The sequence below is a fragment of the Musa acuminata genome, chromosome BXJ3-8 (assembly GCF_036884655.1).
Source record: "Musa acuminata AAA Group cultivar baxijiao chromosome BXJ3-8, Cavendish_Baxijiao_AAA, whole genome shotgun sequence".
Lineage (NCBI taxonomy): Eukaryota > Viridiplantae > Streptophyta > Magnoliopsida > Zingiberales > Musaceae > Musa > Musa acuminata.
The window spans coordinates 5,895,019-5,913,974 of record NC_088356.1 but is presented as its reverse complement, the minus strand read 5'-3'; the positions used below and the strand labels follow the sequence as shown (position 1 = coordinate 5,913,974).

Sequence of the window (18,956 nt, the reverse complement as noted above, 5' to 3'; positions counted from 1 at the left end):
GTTAGTCATACTTCTTTGAGCATCAATACAATGATACGACCCTACGATATGGAACAACAGATCAGTAACGGCTGTAAAAGTTCAGACATTCTCTGTGCTCTACACCAATACATGCCACATTCGTCCTTTCCTCAGGAGTTGCCTCGAACACCTGTGGTTCACGTCGATTAGACTACGACCATCACCACATTGATGCACTAATGGCATGCGATGTATCAGTACACTATGTCGTGGGATCAATTTGAGGATTGGGTCTGACAAACATATTATATTAATATACAGATACATTAGATCGAGGACCCTGATCCACCGCTCGTGGAGTCCTATCGTTCTTTTTTATGGTAGAACTAAGTATATCCATCAATTGATTATTTAATACATTGGAATCATAAAATTTAAGTTGTATAAAAAATAATCTAATAATTCAACTAATTTCTTTGTAGAAATTTAATATTAATGGAAGGACGATCCTGAACTTACCATAGAGTTACTCCTCAAAGTCCGAAAAAGACAAGTGACACTATTCTTTCCTAATTTACATCATTTTTGCTAAAATTATACTAAAATTATATTTATTTCTAACTTAAAAACTCTAATCTAATTTTTTTTTTAAAGGTATTTTTGAAGTTATTTTTTATGATTTTGGGTGTACCGCCCCGATTTACCATCGATATGCCTTGGTACATATCATACCGAACATGGTTCAATACCCCGATATGGACCAAAATTGCAATCTTTGCTTTATATTTTCTTATAGGAATTGTGATGCACTGGTGTATTATACCGACGAAGTAACAAACAATGCTTGATCCCCTCCAGTTCTTTGTATGAACCCTATGTTCATTGTTTTCTTAAGTGATATGATAGCAAGGTTATGGTATGCAAATTGATGCACAACTGAGCTTCCAGGCTCCTGTTCCTTGCTCATTAGATATCATTATTCATAACATTGTAAAAATAATGAATATCCAATGCACCATCTTGGTCTTATGTAAAAAGTAAAGGACAAAACCAATGCATAAGGTTCCCCTATATACCAGGTCTCAGAAGGGTTAGGATACCCCACCCTTCCTCTTAATGATAGATCCGTGACTTGAACACTGGTCATCCTGGTCGGGTGAAACTTTGACCTTCTACTTGCCCTCATTCTAGGACAAGTACAAAAAATGTAAGATTTGGAAATTGCGTTCGTGGTTTTCATGTAAATTTTGGAAACCAGTAATTGCATTTATTCCATTTTTCTAGTACTCTGAGGAGAATAATGATCGTCTTAATATTGAATTGCCTTACTAGCTTTCTAAATTTAATTAAATGACATACTTGGGTCTTCACTAGTTGAAGGATTTTTATTCCATTTTTCTTGCCAAATCTATGTCTTTCATAAGGATGTTTGTAGCTGCATGTGTCTAGTAACCTAAATAGTAACTAATTTTTTGTGTAGGAAGTTGCACACTGAGCTTGCATCTACAATTTCGAATGCTTAACTGTTTCCTTATATCGCAGGCACTATTCCCAGTGTCGTTCTTGTTCTCTGGAAGTTTGAAATTTCCTGCAGATGGTGATAGCATCTTAAAGCATTATGCATCCTTCCCACACTTAACTGTTCGTAACACAAAATCAATTTCTGAGGCTGGTCACCGCAGAGTACACTTGGAACTTCATTTAGGGTGATTGTTACTTTGAAGATGACTGTTCTAATGTGTATATATCTATAGATGTAGTCACCTGAAATACTTTGTTTAGCTTAGATAAATTTGTTTGTTTAAAACTGTTACAGCTCCTTGGGTGAGATCTGGGCTTCAGTCCTGAATATTACTGGTCCGCTGTCGAATTGGTCTTTTGCAGATTATAGGCTTCCAGGTCAATCTCAACGAGCTTTTGCCTCTAGAATTTATTGTCTTCCAGTAACCTGACCTTTTTGTTTCCTCTTTTGCCCCCAGCTCCGGAGAAAATCAGTGGTGGCCCACCATCATATATATGTAGACTTAGTGGAAGTAGCAATGAGAGTTGGACTTTCTGGCTAGAGGTAATGGTTTAATTTACTCAATTGTTTCTCGTCATTGAAGTAAATTTTGCGAATAGAACCAGTTGCATCCCAAATTGTATTAATTGCATTTTGAAGTGGAGTATTTTAGCAGTACATTTCTTCACATCTACTGGCCAATTTGGAAGTCTTCATGCTTGATTTTTTCTTGGACCTCTCGATTCACAATCTTTGGATGCATGCTTGATGTTTTTTGAACTAAAATCACATTTGTCCGAATAATCTACTCCCATTTGTTGCATGGACTGTGGATGTTCTCATGCTTGATATTTTCTGTAAAATCACATTTGTCAGTGTGTTGCATGAACTGCAGGCCAACAGTTCGGAGGCTTTGAGGATGGATGTTGCTGTGTTAGATCAGTATCTCGTTGATGATACCAAAAAGTTGAAGAGCTTCTTCCCCAGCTGGGCAGATGTAACTGCTTTCTCAACCTTTTTTTCGAGCTATAACTTATGAAAACGATCCTATTTGTAACCTTAATTGTTCTTAGTTGTTAGAAATTCATTTTGTATACCCCTACAAGGTGAAAAAGAAAAAAGATGATATAGCATCTGTCATTTCTTCATAATTTGTCAATCAAAAATGTTTCATTCTCATAAACATTACAAGAGGATACCTTAGATGTATCAAGGTTTGAGGATTTGAGTTTTCCTTGATGATTCTACCAAAGCCTCGGATAGCTTTTGACTTGTATCAAGTTAAATTGTAGTACTTCCTTGAATAAACAATGCCATTTACTTCCTAATATAAATATATGTTTTCTACCCATCTACAGATGATTTTGGTGAAAACACAACTTTTTAGAAAGGTATCTTATTGTGATAAGTGTCTTACGAATCTTGATCGTTTCCAGTTTGCACAAAATTTTGAGAGGCTTCTTAATGAATGGTGACCTGAATTTAGAAAGGTCTATAACAGATATATGATAAAGAAAATGATTGATTAATTAGTCTCATCAACTAACTAATGCAAGTAAAAACAACAAGATTCAATGTTTCAATTATCTGGGATTCATTGCATGCATCTTTATTTGTTATTAACCCCCTGACTATGTTATTAATGGATCTTTACTCGTATTTAAGTTCCAACATGTTTCGAAACAGTTCAAAGTTCCTGTCTATCTTCTCGTTCCATGCGATCTAATCTGCCAATTCATGCAACTAACATATTTAAGGTATAAATTTATCATACATATTTTAATTTTATCCGTACAATAACATTATTGCTATGTAGCATTATATCTTCGAGAAATTGGTTGATTGGGCTTTCAGTTACGTGACTTAATTGGAACCGCTCGGCCGCATAACCGTACCCAGCCGACCATTTGAATCAGAACGAACAGTCAGCCGATTAGTGATAGGATCACCCTTGATGTTACCACTGAACGGCTATGATTCATTCTTTCGCATACAATTGTCGCACATGTTTCGTATGCAAGTTACGTTGTTCCAAGCTTATACCCACGAATCCCGTGCCAGTTGAAGAGTCCCGGTCAGGGCTTCTCAAAATTTATTTTCCTTACGGACTTTGCGATTCAAATTACGTAAATAGGCCCATTGATGAACTCTATTTCGGTCATTTTGTCACCCGATTTTAAAGATTCCGGAGCTCAAACCCTATTGAACTTCACCCTCTTTCTCGCTCGTTCAATCGCCTTCGGAATTCGCCTTCGCCGCGGAATCCAACTAGGGTTTTGGAAAACCCTCGCTGCATCCGCCGCAAAACCCTCCCGATCCCGGGGGCCGGAGCACGATTCGATGGCGGACGACGCCGCGCCATCCCCTGCTGCGGGACCGATCGGACACACCGTCATCCCTATCGTGAACAAACTCCAGGACATCTTCGCCCAACTCGGGAGCTCGTCCACTATCGATCTCCCCCAGGTGGCGGTCGTCGGGAGCCAGAGCAGCGGCAAGTCGAGCGTTCTTGAAGCGTTGGTGGGCCGGGACTTCTTACCCAGGGGTTTGGATATTTGCACGCGGCGGCCGCTGGTGCTGCAGCTGGTGCACCGGCCGCGGAGAACGGATGCGGCCGAAGGAGGGGAGGAGTGGGGGGAATTCCTCCACTTGAACGGGCAGAAGTTCTTCGACTTCTCAGAGATTCGTCGGGAGATCCAGGTACTTCGGGTTTTTGTATTTTGTTTGAGGGTTTTAGATTGTTTCTTTCCTTTATGTTATTCTTGGCTATTTTGCGATTCATTTTTTGGTTTACTAGATATTAAAGTTACTGGATTGATCATCCCGTGTCTTGCTTATGGCTTGGAACTTTTAGGAATTGAAGTGCGCACTCTGGATAGTACGCTTTGCTAGTTATTTTGACATGTGTCCTTTTAGTTGTTGATTATTTGAGTATTGATATGCTGATTTAATCTAGAATATAACAGTGTGTTTCAATCTTCCTAATTTAGAATTTACATGCATTCTTGCTACAAATTATGAACTGATGGCATTCTATTCTTTGGTGATACGCAAGACACATCTTTATGCTTTTTTTAGAATCTCAATGATGGGCTCAAACACGACAAGATTCATATAGAGTTGCAAATATTTTCTTCGTAGAACTAGATGTGACTTTGTTAAATCTGCAAAGGTTTTAGGCTTATTGAATCTACATAGGTCTTAAACTTTCATCTCTGGTGATAAATAGATCCTTGTATTGATGTCATGAGGTGTCTTCACCTTGTCATCTAGGTTCTAAATGCATTTCTTAAACTCACAGACATACAATCCACTGGTGTTGCTTGTTGGTCCTTTTTGAATCTTTAGTTTTCCTAGAGAATCATGTCTTGTAGAGAAATTCTCATTCTTGCTAACCATAATTTGCTCCCAATTGTTTGCCAATACTTTCTGATAATGATGTTATTTATTTTAGGCAGAAACAGAAAGAGAAGCTGGGGGAAACAAAGGTGTTTCTGATAAGCAGATTCGTCTGAAGATTTTTTCTCCAAATGTCCTGAATATCACTCTTGTTGACTTACCTGGAATTACTAAAGTACCGGTTGGTGACCAACCTAGTGATATTGAGGCAAGAATTAGAACAATGATATTGTCTTACATCAAGCATAAGACATGCATTATATTAGCAGTTTCACCAGCAAATGCAGACTTGGCAAATTCTGATGCACTTCAAATGGCGAGAATTGCAGATCCAGATGGTAAGTTTTTTTGATCGATTATTTATCTATGGAGGCTAGAACATGGTAGACTAGTATTCCACGTTGTCAGAATGTTTGAAATCTAATCTACCATTTCACAATAATGAATTTTATTTTGGCAGGTTCTCGCACAATTGGTGTCATCACAAAGGTTTTATTTTGTGAACTTTAGTAAATTACAATTACAATAGCATTATAATTATTTGCCGTGATGACACTAACTTTATTACTTCTATTTGCAGTTGGATATAATGGACAGAGGTACCGATGCACGCAACTTTTTGTTAGGAAATGTGATACCACTTCGACTTGGTTATGTGGGTATTGTAAATCGTAGTCAGCAGGTATTTTCATTTTTCCGGATAATATGTGCTTTTCCTTCATGCTTATCTCTGGTTATGGAAATTATGTATGAAACTACTTATCATTTAATTTGAGGTATCTTAATCATGGTTCGCCATACCACTACGTACCGTCCAATATGGGTGATACATATCGGTTTGATAGAGAACTAGTTCGAGTGGTATACACCGGTTTATCTTTATGCCTCACCATATCGTGTGTCGGTATTTGGTATGGTTCAGTATATACTGTATCGATGGTCGGTCGGTACATCGGTATAAACTGGTAAGGCGAACCATGATCTTAATACTATCCAAGTAACAAAGCAAGCACCATGACTACAAAGTGCATCTGTTGTGAACATGTTGTATACTTGGGGAGTCAAAACTAATCAAGAATCATATGTCAGCAGCTTTTTTATTGTGAGACGTGATGAGGAAAATCATCTGAGGTTGCTAAAAATGTCTAAATATGGGCTTTTAAGTGTTCTCACAACAAGAAACTTAGTCAATTGATTTAGAGGTTTCAGGAAGGAGAAATAACCAAGTAAAGATGAGCCCATACTTTTTGTTTTTGGGGGGGGGGCTGGAAGATGAGCCCTTACATGTTAGAGGATCCAGGAAGTCAGAGGAATTGCCAAGCAAGATATTCAGAAGGGCTTGAGGCTCTCGGGCTATGTTATAAATTTACTCCAAGCAAAGCTAAACTGGAATACAGATGGTTATATTTAGGTCTAATTTTTCATGATTGTTGTTGGATAAATTTAATAGGTTCCGGTTTTAATCTCTAGATTAAAGCCAATGACATATATGGTGACTAGTTAGCATGGGTTGACCAATCAGCATTTTTGTTTTAAGTATTTTTTCCTATCAGTTGTGAAAGAACTTTATGGTTAGCTTCAATTACAACAAATACTTGTCTGTTTGAGACGAGTGCATTTTATCACATTGCTTATTATAGTGCCACTTGTGATCTGTTATTCAAATAGATATTTGTTGAGCATGTGTTTAGGCTTTAGAGCACTGTTGATGTTCCATATTTGCTGATACCTTTGTCTTTGTAAATATGCTTTGTTTCAGTGACCACAACAGATTTTGCTATGGCTGACTTTCTTGAAAATGCAGGACATCAACTTGAATCGTAGTATCAAAGATGCATTGGCATTTGAAGAAAACTTCTTCCGCAAACAGCCTGTATGTTGTATCCGAGGACAATATTTGATCTGCACTATATGCTATTCATTTCAAAAATATAATGACACATTATGGTGGTTTGCAGGCATATCATGGCCTTTCTCATTGTTGTGGGGTTCCTCAGTTAGCCAAGAAACTGAATCAGGTAAGTGGTTCAAATGATAATTTTGCTAGTATACAATTAAAATGTGTCTTTTTGTTGGGATTATAAATATTTGAACAGAATTAGCAATATGTATTTTGCTACATAAAGATTAATTTTCCTGCACTATTTCAAGCAATTATTCAGAATATTCGGCTTTTGTCCTCTTGTGGCCTAAACCTGATGTATTATATTCCAACTTTTCTGCAGATTTTAGTACAACACATTAAGAATGTCCTTCCGGGGTTGAAGTCTCGCATAAATGCCCAATTGGTTGCTGTTGCAAAGGAGCATGCGGCCTATGGTGATGTAGCAGAATCAAAGGTTTGTAAATATGTATATATGTACATTACATATAAATACATAAACATTTGGTACCCGTAGATGAAAATATATTGTATTCTTGCAGTTTCTCTACCATTGTTACAAGCATCATATGTTCATGTCGAATTTTGGTGTTATATCTCAATATCTCCCTTTTAGTTGTTCAACCTCTAATCTGGGTCTTCAGTCCATGAACTGGAGAGACATACCACACCACGTGTGTTTAAAAACATAGTTGATTGGATACTAGTAAAACGACAATCATGGGTTCTTACACTCATTTTCTTAAAATGTATAGCCCTTTCATTGCATGTGTTTGCTTAGTTACTTTTTCTTTATCTTTTATCTGTGTTACTTGAAGATAATTCATTTTTACAGGCAAAGCCAATATGAGAAGTTGAGACTGCTTAAATCTCTAATTGACCCAACTTATTCTTTAGTGGCATATGATTAGCTTGATTTAACTTAAGTATTAGTGGCAACTCAGCTGCTGGTTGTCTCAGGATTTTGATACCTTATGATATCGACTTTTCGATATACATTTTCCTGTATTATTTCAGCTATCATTTGGTGTTTATCTAGTCTTTTCATGTTCTTCCTTCTCGACATTATCCTTGAAATAACTGACTGTAAGGTAACTTTGACTGCAGGCTGGAATGGGGGTTAAACTGTTGAACATTCTTACAAAATATTGTGAAGGTCAGCTTGGAGCTATTTAATAAATATCAAAATTTTGAGCTTTTTTTGGCATGAGAAATGCTTTGGAGTGAATTTTTGTGTTATTTAAAATTTAATTATTTGTGTTTATGCCGGTAGTCTCATAATTGTTTATTGTGTCTTAAGTTGCTTTTGCTTTCTTGGACTGATCAATTTTTTTATTGCATGATTGCATATCTTTAGAATTCTATAATCTTGGATTTTAGTAATATTCACCTGGATGGCTTAGATTGAATGTGATCTCAGTGATGATCCAAGTTTGTCTTGGATGCCTCTTTTGCTTGTAAGGGTAAGGTTGCATGTGTAGCCTCCTAGATCGTGTTGCAAGAAACCTTTTGCATTGGGTCTCCCTTTTGGATTTCGTTTGTCATACTTCAACATGCAAAAGTTAGTTTGTTGGTACTTTAGTTCACATGCCTTGTTAGCTTCTGACTAAGCATGCGCCCTTTTCAGTGAATGTAGGCAGGTTGCCATAACTAATGGTATGTTTTTTGCAGCTTTCTCTTCTATTGTGGAAGGGAAGAATGAAGAATTGTCAACTGATGAGCTATCCGGTGGTGCTCGTATACATTACATATTTCAGTCTATCTTTGTGAAGAGTTTAGAGGTGTATTTCATTATCATTTTTCTAATGTGCATGATATTCTTCCTTTTATATTTTCTTATCCCTAGTTGTATAAAACTATAAATCACTGTTATTTAAATCTGAAAGATTCTTTCTTATCCTTAGTGTTCTCCATGGGTTTAGGAGTCCTATAATTGGAGGGGTATTTTGATTCCCTCCCACAAACCTCTACCTTTTGTAGTTCAACATTATGGATGATCATCTGATGTTTGTGTAGGAAGTTGATCCTTGTGAGGATGTAACTGATGAAGATATCCGCATGGCTATTCAAAATGCAACTGGTCCAAAAAGTGCACTCTTTGTACCAGAGGTGATAGTGACTTGAATGATGTTACATGCTCTTGTGAGATTGAATACAACTAAGTCTGCAGTTTAGATATCTTCTTCATTTTGATGAACCCTGGTTCTCTATGTCTATAATACATGATTAGGTGCCATTTGAAGTTTTAGTTCGAAGGCAGATAGGTCGTCTGCTAGATCCAAGTCTTCAGTGTGCAAAGTTTATCTATGATGAACTAATAAAGGTATACACCATGAAATTGTTAGGAAAATAACTTGATTGCCTTATAATTACCAATAATTGTTCATGTTATTGTAGATGAGCCACCGTTGTTTAGCTAGTGAGTTGCAGCGTTTTCCTGTCCTTCGAAAGTCAATGGATGAGGTAGTTGGGAGCTTCTTAAGGGAAGGCCTTCAACCTGCAGAGACAATGATTACTCATATCATCGAGATGGAGGTAGATAAACTATCTTAGTTTTGTTGTGTTGCTTTGATGTGTGAATTTAGCTCTTGTGAAATGCATAAAGCAAAAGACTAAGATAGCTCCTGGTGTATGCATTTCTCATATCTTTATTCTGACTAAATTGATGTCCGATAACTTAGGGAAACCAGTGTAATGATTTAGACCCAGAATCTGTTTCCTTGGTTGCTTATCTGGGATTAATCATGGAAACCCCTATTGTGCACAAAAAAACCTCAAAATGCGTGTACTCCGATATGACAACCCACAGGAGCATTGGGAACATAATCATTATGTTACAATCAAAGTAGTCACTAGTCCAATAATCTAAGTCGAACAAACTTCAGAATTGTCTAGAGAATGCTTGAGCCCCAAGTTATTCCAGATGGCCAGTCAAATCGTATGTACGAGTTAAATCTTTATTTTATGGTACTGAAATATTGGATTGTAATTATGTATAAAAGCAACGAAATTCATCTAGTAATTCGTCATGTCTACTGGTTTTTGCTAATTGCTACACTTTTTTTAAATTGTCACCAGTGATCTTTTTGGTATTTGATCTTTATCATGCATACTTTATGTCAGAGTAAAGGGGCCGTATTATTGTTGAGGATTAACTGAAGGAAAAAAGGATCATTGTCATGTAAAACTTCTTGTTTTTAGTTTTTTCGGTTGAAGCCTGATTTCGTATATAGGATTTAATAAGAAGACAAGAAAATGGGCCATTTCTACTTGGTTGAGTCACACAATACTAAATAAGCTTAACATGACCACAAGGAACATAGACGACAAGAACTCATCCCTAAACATGCCAAAGGCAACAGTTGAGGCATATCGTGAATATACCATAGAGAACGCAAGCTTCCCAAGGAATCTACCTCCATTGTCACTATCAAGGACTCAAGTTGAGTTTATTAATTAACCTGCTAAGAATAGGGTATTCTGATATAGGAAGTGGATTGCTTGGTTCTTGTTAACTTCTGTTCATGGATATGGTAGATCATATGGGTGCATGCAATCGTTTGTATTTGGTGGTTGGAAAATGTACTATAATTATCTGAGACTTGCTACTATAAAGGTATGTTATCATTGACAAGCTAGTCTATGCCTCCTTTGTTAATGTGTATGTTCCTTTGTTAATATTTTTCATTTTTTTGAAGTCTGTTGGAGTTGATTTCATCATTTTTCTTTGAGCATTTATGCTTCAGTGGAATGCCAAAACATATTTTTGTGATTCATCTTCTTGGCACATCTGTTATAGATTTATGGAAAGCATGATTTCGATCATTTTTCTTTGAGCGTTTAAGCATCAGCGGAATGCCAAAACATATTCTTGTGATTCATCTTCTTGGCACATCTGTTATAGATTTATGGAAAGCATGATTGAGGAATGTGTGATTGTATTATCTTCTTGACGAACTTTCTTGTATATATTATCATATTTGTTAACTAATGCTGCAAGACTTGGTTCTTACAGAAACATTGAAATATGTAAAATCTAAGAGCATCGGCTCTTATTGTTTTGCCACCGAATGTATAATTGCTAAATACGTAGACCTTTATCTATAGTGATTTTCCTGCTCATGCTGTAATGTTATTAGCTATGGTGGTTATTTGGTTCATTCAATTCATTCCTGGGACATTTCTGAACCAGTTAATCTGACTTGTTTTTCAAAAGTTTGATGCAAACTTCTACCAAATTGGGAGTTATAATATGGCTGAAATGAACTGTAGAATTATTGGCAATTTGAGAATTAAAAAGGCTTTAAAAAATGTGCACAGCAAGGATTGCCTTTTCGGGTACTGGATCCATTTCTTCAATCTATCAAACCCATACATACTGGCCTGTACCGGTGTGCCGACACACGGCATGCCAGTGCATACTGGTGTTTCGACAAGGAAGAAAAAGAGGGTTCAGAGGAAAGGGTGTTGGAGGAACAGAGGAGGAAGGAAGAAGGACAAAGCAAGATTCGCAATACCGTATCGTACTGGTATTTCGACCTGGGCTCGGTACCGGTATGGTACGGTATACCGAGCGGTACACCTGGGTGTACCGAGTACTGTAGCACTGCTACAGTGATACAGTACCTCGGACCGGTAACAGTCGGTCCACGTACCGAAAACCTATCGGACCGGTACGTACCGCCCGTACCGGGCGGTACGGCTCGGTACGGCAGACCCTGGGACAAAGAGGAAGCGGTGGAGGAGGAAAAAGAAAGAAGAAGAAGAAGAAGAAGAAGAAGAAAAAGAAGAAGAAAGAAAGAAGAGGAGAAGAAGCAACGGCAGCATACCTGGAACCAGCATCGAAGCGGCAGTGGCGGTGGTGAAGCGGCAACATCGCAGTGGCAGTAGTGAAGTGGAAGCAGCAAGGGCAGCGACACTGTATGCGAGAAGACGCAAGCTGTAATTTGATTTTTTCTCTTTTTTAACCCTGAATTAGATAGAAACCCATCACTTTTTTTATTTTTTTATTATTTTAATTGGACTGCACGAAACAGGTGTGGTCCGTGTATCACCCCATGCTCGGACCGATATGTACCCCCTGTACCATACCATTTCGAGCGGTACAGCAGTCGATGGTGCACGGTTGGTACTTCAGTAGAAATTTTGTCATTTTATTTTTGTTATGTTCTTTCTGGTCTGTGTCGGAACTGAAAGTTATAATCTGTCTTTTGTCAAATAACTTAATGCACACCCCAATGCTCCCTTTTGTAAGAGACCATTACAAATTATAGTCCCCATTGGCCCATGTACTTGTCGTGCTGAGCCTCACTGTTGCCTAGTCACCATAAGTTGGGCCTTGTTGATTCTGGAATCATCTTTCTGTTCTACTTTAGAGAGAAAAATCTAAGCTGCTAATTGCTCGGAAGCAACTCTCTTACATGACCAACGGTATATGACTGCTCTCCTTTTGTCATGCATGACATGTGAACTATGCTTTTTCTTTTTGCCCCTCTATTTTTGCATTGATGAACAGTGCAGGTTAGTGCTATGGTGCCTCTTACAGGTGTCAAGCATTTATTGTTTGCTTGAATCAGCAAAATTTGAAACCTTATCATGTCAACCTATTGTGTGTGCATGTGCTTGATGTGTTGGAAAGTTTCCCTTGTTATACGTACTTATTTTTTAATATCCTGTGAGCATTATGTTCTAATACATGTATTGTAAACATATTTTACATGCTTACAGTTTGTGATGTCTAAAGGCCAGGGATTGCATTGTGAATTTCTAGATCAAAATTTTAAGGTATAACAGACTTTGTTATGTAATGTAAAAGTGTGCCCTGTCTGAGGAAATCTAAAATATGTACATGATTACAGCTAAACAATTCTTTAGCTCACACACCCAGTGATAGAAACATCTCTTTTATTATTCAGAAGAGTCAGCTAAATCATATAGGCACATTTTTCTTGGCATCTCTTGTTTTTCCTGGAATCCTGCATCCATTTCTACATTTCTGTCAAACATGTATCCATTTGCCAAATATTTGTGTGCAAGCATGGCACCGACCAACTTCTTTGGTTATCAGTTTTAAATATCATGTGATCAAGATAAATCCTTTTTGTTTTGAGGTTATTCTATTTTCTGAAGTTTCACTTGTCCAAGTTCTTCTTGGGTTTCGATTGTATGACCGGGGTTGAGTTGGTTAATTGGTTTTCCAGATGGATTATATAAACACTTCTCATCCAAACTTTGTTGGTGGAAGTAAGGCTGTAGAAGTCGCCCAGCAGCAAGTCAAATCTGCAAGGTTGGCAGCATCAGCACCTAGAGCTAAGGTATATGTTCCTCTATTGTGTACGTGCAACCATTTTTTTCTAATAGATTTGCTTTTATATTCTAGACTAAATTTATCATGTTCATTTTCTTCTTTTTGCTGACATCTGCATTTGTTGGAGCAAAGGCTGCTTCTTTTAAACAAGTTAATGTTATTAAAAAAACTGTCATGCTTCTTTAACCAACAATATTAACCAATCAACTATTGAAACTAAAATTTCTTTTATAGCAATTTTTGTCAATGATTATATTATTTTGTTGGACTGAGGCTGTTTGAAACTTCAGCTATCATTACTACTTTCTTTTGAGTGACTTGCATTCATTAACAAAGACTGATCTAACCTGGAGTAGAACAGGGTTTTCCAATTGATTTATCTTGATGGCACGGATTGCTGGTTTGGGCGTCTGCTATAACTTAAGTTCATTTTGATTTCTTTCTCCTAAATTTATTATTGTTGGACTTGATCCTTTCATTTTTAAGTTGTCAGATAACATGTTGGTGCCTTCTTATTAGCACCCATAATCTATTGGTGTTGCTCAGCTTTTAGATTTCATATTGACATTCATAAAGGTTTTCTTCAGAGTTTAGGGGGAAGGGTAACTTTAGGATCATAATCTATAAATTTATGTGAGAAACTTAGCTTGTATTTTTTAATAAATTCTAATGCTTGTTTATTGTTTCAATCAAAAGTTTTTTTTTTAAGAAAAAATCAATGCAGAAGTAGATTGTCGAGCAAGTTTCTGTTCCTACTTACATCTTCTAAATCCTTGGGATGGGTACAGGCATAGTCATATTATATTGTGAATAATTAGATTAAGTTCAAAAATAGATGCATAATAGCATATTGTCTATCCACAATGTCTTGAGTTGCTCATTAGCTAACAGATTATCCGACTTGTTTGATGATGCTATTGGAATAACTTCTTTTTTAAATTTTATTTATAAATGACATGAATTTTAGAATCTGGGTAAGCCTTTGCTTTCCACTTTTGTTGGAAGTAAAAAAGGTGAGGCATAGGTGCAAAATGTAGTGAAACCCTGGCTCATCATTAGTCTGATTCTATTTTTGTTTCCATTACCTTGGGGTTTGGGCCAAAGAGAGTAAATGAAAATTGCAACTGTTTCTCTTCTGTATCCTGGTATTCTGGAATCAGAATATCTACAACCAATCTATGTTTTTATACACAGGATGGAGTTGATTCTGATAAGCTGCAAGCTTCTGTAAAGAATCTAAAATCTCGTGCTATCATTGCCAAATCTGGAGCAAATGGAGTTGTTCCTGATCATCATCAGGTCACTGCTTTATCCCTGTTGTTTATCAATACCTTTTTTGGTATTATAATGCATATGTTCTTATGATGTCTTGTGTATGCTTTCACATTGGTTTAATTCTCCTTTCCTGTTTTTATTGATGACGAATAGGATGCTCGAATTGTTGGGGATTCTGACAGACCAGGTTCATCTGGTGAGAAAAATACTGTTATAAAAATTATAATGTTTTTTTAATATCTTTTTGATATGTTGCCCACTAGAAGTGAACCAATTCTAAAATTTTGTATCCTGACATACGTTGGAACTGATTTTGAGAATGATAAACACAGTTTTTCAGCCTCATAGCTTAATACTAGTAATGTCGTTCAAGGACCAAGGGGAATACTTGTTCCCTGTCAAGTGTCAACGATAGTTAATTTCTTCATTCAATTTTCTCATGGTGCATGTGCAATTGTTTATCACCAAAATGTTTTCAGTAACCATTTAACTTTGAGATGAATCAGGTAGTACGACTGGATCGAGCTGGGTTTCATCAATTTTTGGTGTTAGTGAAGACCGTCCATCTTTGAAAGAGGTTCCAGTGAACAAGCCTTATGGCATGCCTGTTCATAATGTTGAAACTTCACTCTCTATGATCCAATTGAGAGAGGCAAGTATTTTGAAACTATGTTTGTGAATTGCTTTCATTTGCTTATCCATTTACCTGCATCATTTCTGTAACTGAATTTGTCATTTTTCAGCCACCAATAATCTTGAAACCCTCAGAGAATCAGACTGAGCAGGAGGCTCTGGAGATAGCAATCACAAAATTGTTGCTGAAATCATATTATGATATTGTGAGAAAGAATATTGAGGACTCTGTGCCGAAGGCAATAATGCACTTCCTGGTAAATTTCCTATATTCTAGCTATGAGGGGTCAGATGGTGTTTGCTTTTAGTTTGTCAACACTATGATCTATGTTCTTTTGTTTTAAGTCTACATGCCTTTAACTCATGAGTGGGTCCTACAACCAAGCAAAATTATGAATAAATCTAACAGCAAAATATCTCAATATGTTCTCTGCTAGAATAATGTCCTTCTGACCTTACAAATTATGAATATTAATCATGTTTGAACTTAAGATGCACTATGCCTTCCTGATAAATTTGACAGCATTACATGTTTAGTAGTGAAGAATCACTCATTCTATGTGGAAGTTGTATATTTGGTGTTAGTTTACTTGGGAAGTGTTTTTGTGCTCTGCTGTCAGTGCCCTGCTTTCCTAAATGTAGTCACTAATACTACAGTAAAAATGTTTTTATTCAATACAAGCAAATATATTCCTTGATCGTCCAATTATAGGCTACACCAGAAACTTCTACCTGCATGATGGGCTAGCCAAACTATTGCCTCCTTCATGATCTAATTGTAAGTGCAGCCAACAAACTATTCATGAAAAGGATGCAGTTACTTAGGATGGTCTTCAAATCCCAAGGCCAAGCACCACCCTTTATAACAAAACAAGAGTAGAATAATTGACTCCAAAAGGCAAGCGGATAATGTTGTGTTCAGCTGCCTACTACAATCCATCTAACGATCTGATTACCTGGTGTAACCGATAGTAATTGTCCACGACATAAGAATAGTTTATTTAGACAGATATCCTATCCTTGTGGTCACGACCATGATACCATTTATTCTATTGGAGAAGAAAATTGGCCTTTAGCATTAATAAGCTTGAAGTTCAGATAAGTCCTTTGAATGTTAACATGGTTTATTCGATTTTCTTTTTAATGCAATCCCCTGGAATGATGAGTTGTAATAATAGCATTTATTTTTGTGGTGAATTGGATTCTATTTTATCATGATTATTTTCACATAGTCAGCGGTTGTATCAGGGTTACTTCTTTAGATGCTTCTGTTCAAGGTTTTAAATCTCGATCACAACGTTCATCATAGACCAAGTATATAGCTATTGAGCTTATAGCTCAATACCAATTCGTGATATTATTTTTTAATGTTTTTACTGCTTTACTTAGTGGTATTGCTTCGATAGAGAATAAGATAAGAGAAGATCACTTATGATGGTATAGGCATATGGTTAGAAGATCTCCGGATGCGATAGTCGGAAAAGGTGAAATGATTAATGTTAATGGTGCGAGAAGAAATAGAGGAAGACCTAAAAATACTTTAATAGCAATTGTAAATAAAGATTTAATTATTCTAAACTTAATTAAACATATGATTTTTTATATATCTCAATGGTGGTTCTGCAAAAGATCTATATAGCCGACCCCAAATAGTTGAGACTTATGACTTTGTTGTTATTGTTGTACTGAATGGTATTGGGTAGTGCAGGTTGGTATTTCGTCTGATACATTATCCTACCTACGTGGTCCCTTAGATTAATAAAACCAGTATCGAACTGAGATTAAAATCAATACATCTGTATACTTCTGAAAGATTGTATCATACATCTATCACTTTTGTTTTTAAACAATCAATTCATGATGTTATTATCTTCCATCTGTAAGGCAGTGCCTCAGGCCTGATATAGCCCTGAGGACATGTTGCTTAATCAGTTAAGAACCATGGCACTCTAGCTTTATATTACGTGATTTGATCTTTCTTAGTGTTAGCAGTTACTTGTGGGTCACAAGATGGCTAGCCTTAGCACAATGGTTATGTTGCTCATCTGCAACTTGGTGATCAAGGCTCAAGCTAGACATTATTTTCTGCTTACGGTGGTAAGGCTGGTGTGTTGACCATTACCATAGCCAATAGCTGGCAGGAGCCTGATGCTTGATGCCATCTCTTTTCTAAATTATTTGGATATGATGCTAATCTAACTGGTGATTGTGATGACACCGAAAGTCTGACATTACCTACAGCAGACCTGTTGGCTTTTAGTTATCATTGTTTAGTGTTTTCTCTTGTTGAGCAACTGGTTTCTTATTGTTTCTTGTGTAGGTAAATCATACAAAACGTGAGCTGCATAATGTGTTTATCAGGAAGCTTTACAGGTAACAACTTGGTTCATGTTGTGAATTTATTAATATTCTCCTACCTTTGGTTTTATTAGGATGGTAACTACATGCTGCTTTATGCTGTGAACCAAAAATTATACTTGGATCTAACTTGTCAAACAGAGAAAACCTATTTGAAGACCTGCTGAGGGAGCCTGATGACATTACTGCCAGAAGGAAACGTATACGTGAAACTCTCTGGGTTTTGCAGCAGGCTTATAAGGTATGTTTCTCCTTGAACAAACCTATGGTTCTGAAAACAACTTATTTGCAATGTACACTAGCTCTCAGCAAAGTACTGATACCTTGTTTCTTGGTCCTGTTGGTCGCCAGACAATAGATGAGATCCCACTTGAAGCCGAGTCTATCGAGAAGGGCTATACATTAGATGCTGATCCAACTGGTCTCCCAAAGATACATGTGCATCCTTCATCCTTTTATGCAGGGAACAACGATCTAACCTCCCAATATTCAGCTTCACCCAAGAATCCGAGACCTAGGAAGTCGGCACACTCAGGAGAACAACCGCCTCCACTGTTTTCAAGCTCTGTTGCCAATGGCCTGGGATCCTATCCCACTTTTGATGTTTGATCACTCACCGCAAGTTGTGGATTTAGTCTACTTCCCACAAATTGGTACACGTGGTTTCATTTTCTTTTTTGGATGCCAATGCGAGCAGTGCATTTTGGTTTTTTTTTTTTTTCCTGTCTGTATAACACTCGTTTTACTTTTTTTTTCTCATCATAGTCTATCTTCATATAAAGCTGACCCATTAGAAAAATGTGGCAGCTTACTACTGGCATTTGCGCTTTAATTTGAAGTGGATCTGCTGCTGGCAGTATCCATATCCTATTTAAGGAATTTGCTAGGATTTTTCTTCAGCTGTTGACTTGAAGCTATTGATTGAATGAGGGTTTTGCGCAATCTAATCTTTGAGTCATGGCTACTATTTTTCCAGTCCGATGCCCATTTTCTTTTATGTTCTTTATTTATTGTAAAACAATCGTTTGATGCCTTTTGCTTTATGTTAAAACCGTAACGAGCCTGTCTTGGCAAAAGATCTATTGTATCCCTTTGTACTTCATTCTTGTGTGTAGATAAAGTGAAGAACTATATCACTTAACTTGGTTGTAACCACACGCACACACATCAGGCTTTAGAAGCATTCTCCAGCATTCATTATATGCTTATTAATGACGGTTTCATGGCTATTTCAAAAATATCCTTAAATCATTGATAAACACATAATGCAGGATGGATCATGTTTATAAAGCTTGGAATTTCCAAGAAATCTTCACTAATAAACATATATATATATATATATATATAACAGTGGTAGGATAATTGTGGAGAATGCTTTCAAATCCATCTGACTATGGGTCGTCTGATATGTTCGCAGTTAAAGCCATCATAAATAGACATCATCTTCAGGTAGCAGTTGGTGTGGCCATCTAAAGCTGAGCGGTTCTTCCTAAACAATCGAAACAAGTTAGGTGCAGCTTCAGCATCAACATTATGGTGATCGATGCCAAACCGAGCTGAGAGCAGTCACCACCATCTTTATTTAACATCTACCTATATATCTCAGTGGGTTTAAGACGGAGACCAGCAATTGCTTTGCG

At 36.9% G+C, this 18,956-nt stretch overlaps 2 protein-coding genes across 2 annotated transcripts in view; both read left to right on the top strand.

The window, feature by feature from the left end:
* LOC135645613 (uncharacterized) overlaps nt 1-2,706 on the top strand; it is a 34,665-nt gene extending 31,959 nt beyond the window's left edge. Inside the window, exons 18-21 of the mRNA XM_065164173.1 lie at nt 1,504-1,667; nt 1,778-1,860; nt 1,941-2,026; nt 2,358-2,706. Coding sequence (XP_065020245.1) covers nt 1,504-1,667; nt 1,778-1,860; nt 1,941-2,026; nt 2,358-2,501 — 477 coding nt within the window. The 3' untranslated portion in view covers nt 2,502-2,706. The remainder of the gene's footprint in view (nt 1-1,503; nt 1,668-1,777; nt 1,861-1,940; nt 2,027-2,357) is intronic.
* A 932-nt stretch (nt 2,707-3,638) lies between these two features.
* LOC135645612 (dynamin-related protein 3A-like) lies at nt 3,639-18,215 on the top strand. The gene is made up of 20 exons (XM_065164172.1): nt 3,639-4,162; nt 4,917-5,199; nt 5,322-5,350; nt 5,442-5,543; nt 6,666-6,734; nt 6,820-6,879; nt 7,087-7,200; nt 7,851-7,899; nt 8,415-8,524; nt 8,760-8,852; nt 8,974-9,066; nt 9,141-9,278; nt 12,944-13,057; nt 14,245-14,349; nt 14,479-14,521; nt 14,832-14,977; nt 15,069-15,215; nt 17,279-17,331; nt 17,458-17,557; nt 17,668-18,215. Exons 1-20 carry the CDS (start codon nt 3,803-3,805, stop codon nt 17,923-17,925), a joined length of 2,466 nt encoding a protein of 821 aa, XP_065020244.1. The 5' UTR covers nt 3,639-3,802; the 3' UTR covers nt 17,926-18,215.
* Nucleotides 18,216-18,956: the final 741 nt, after the last annotated feature.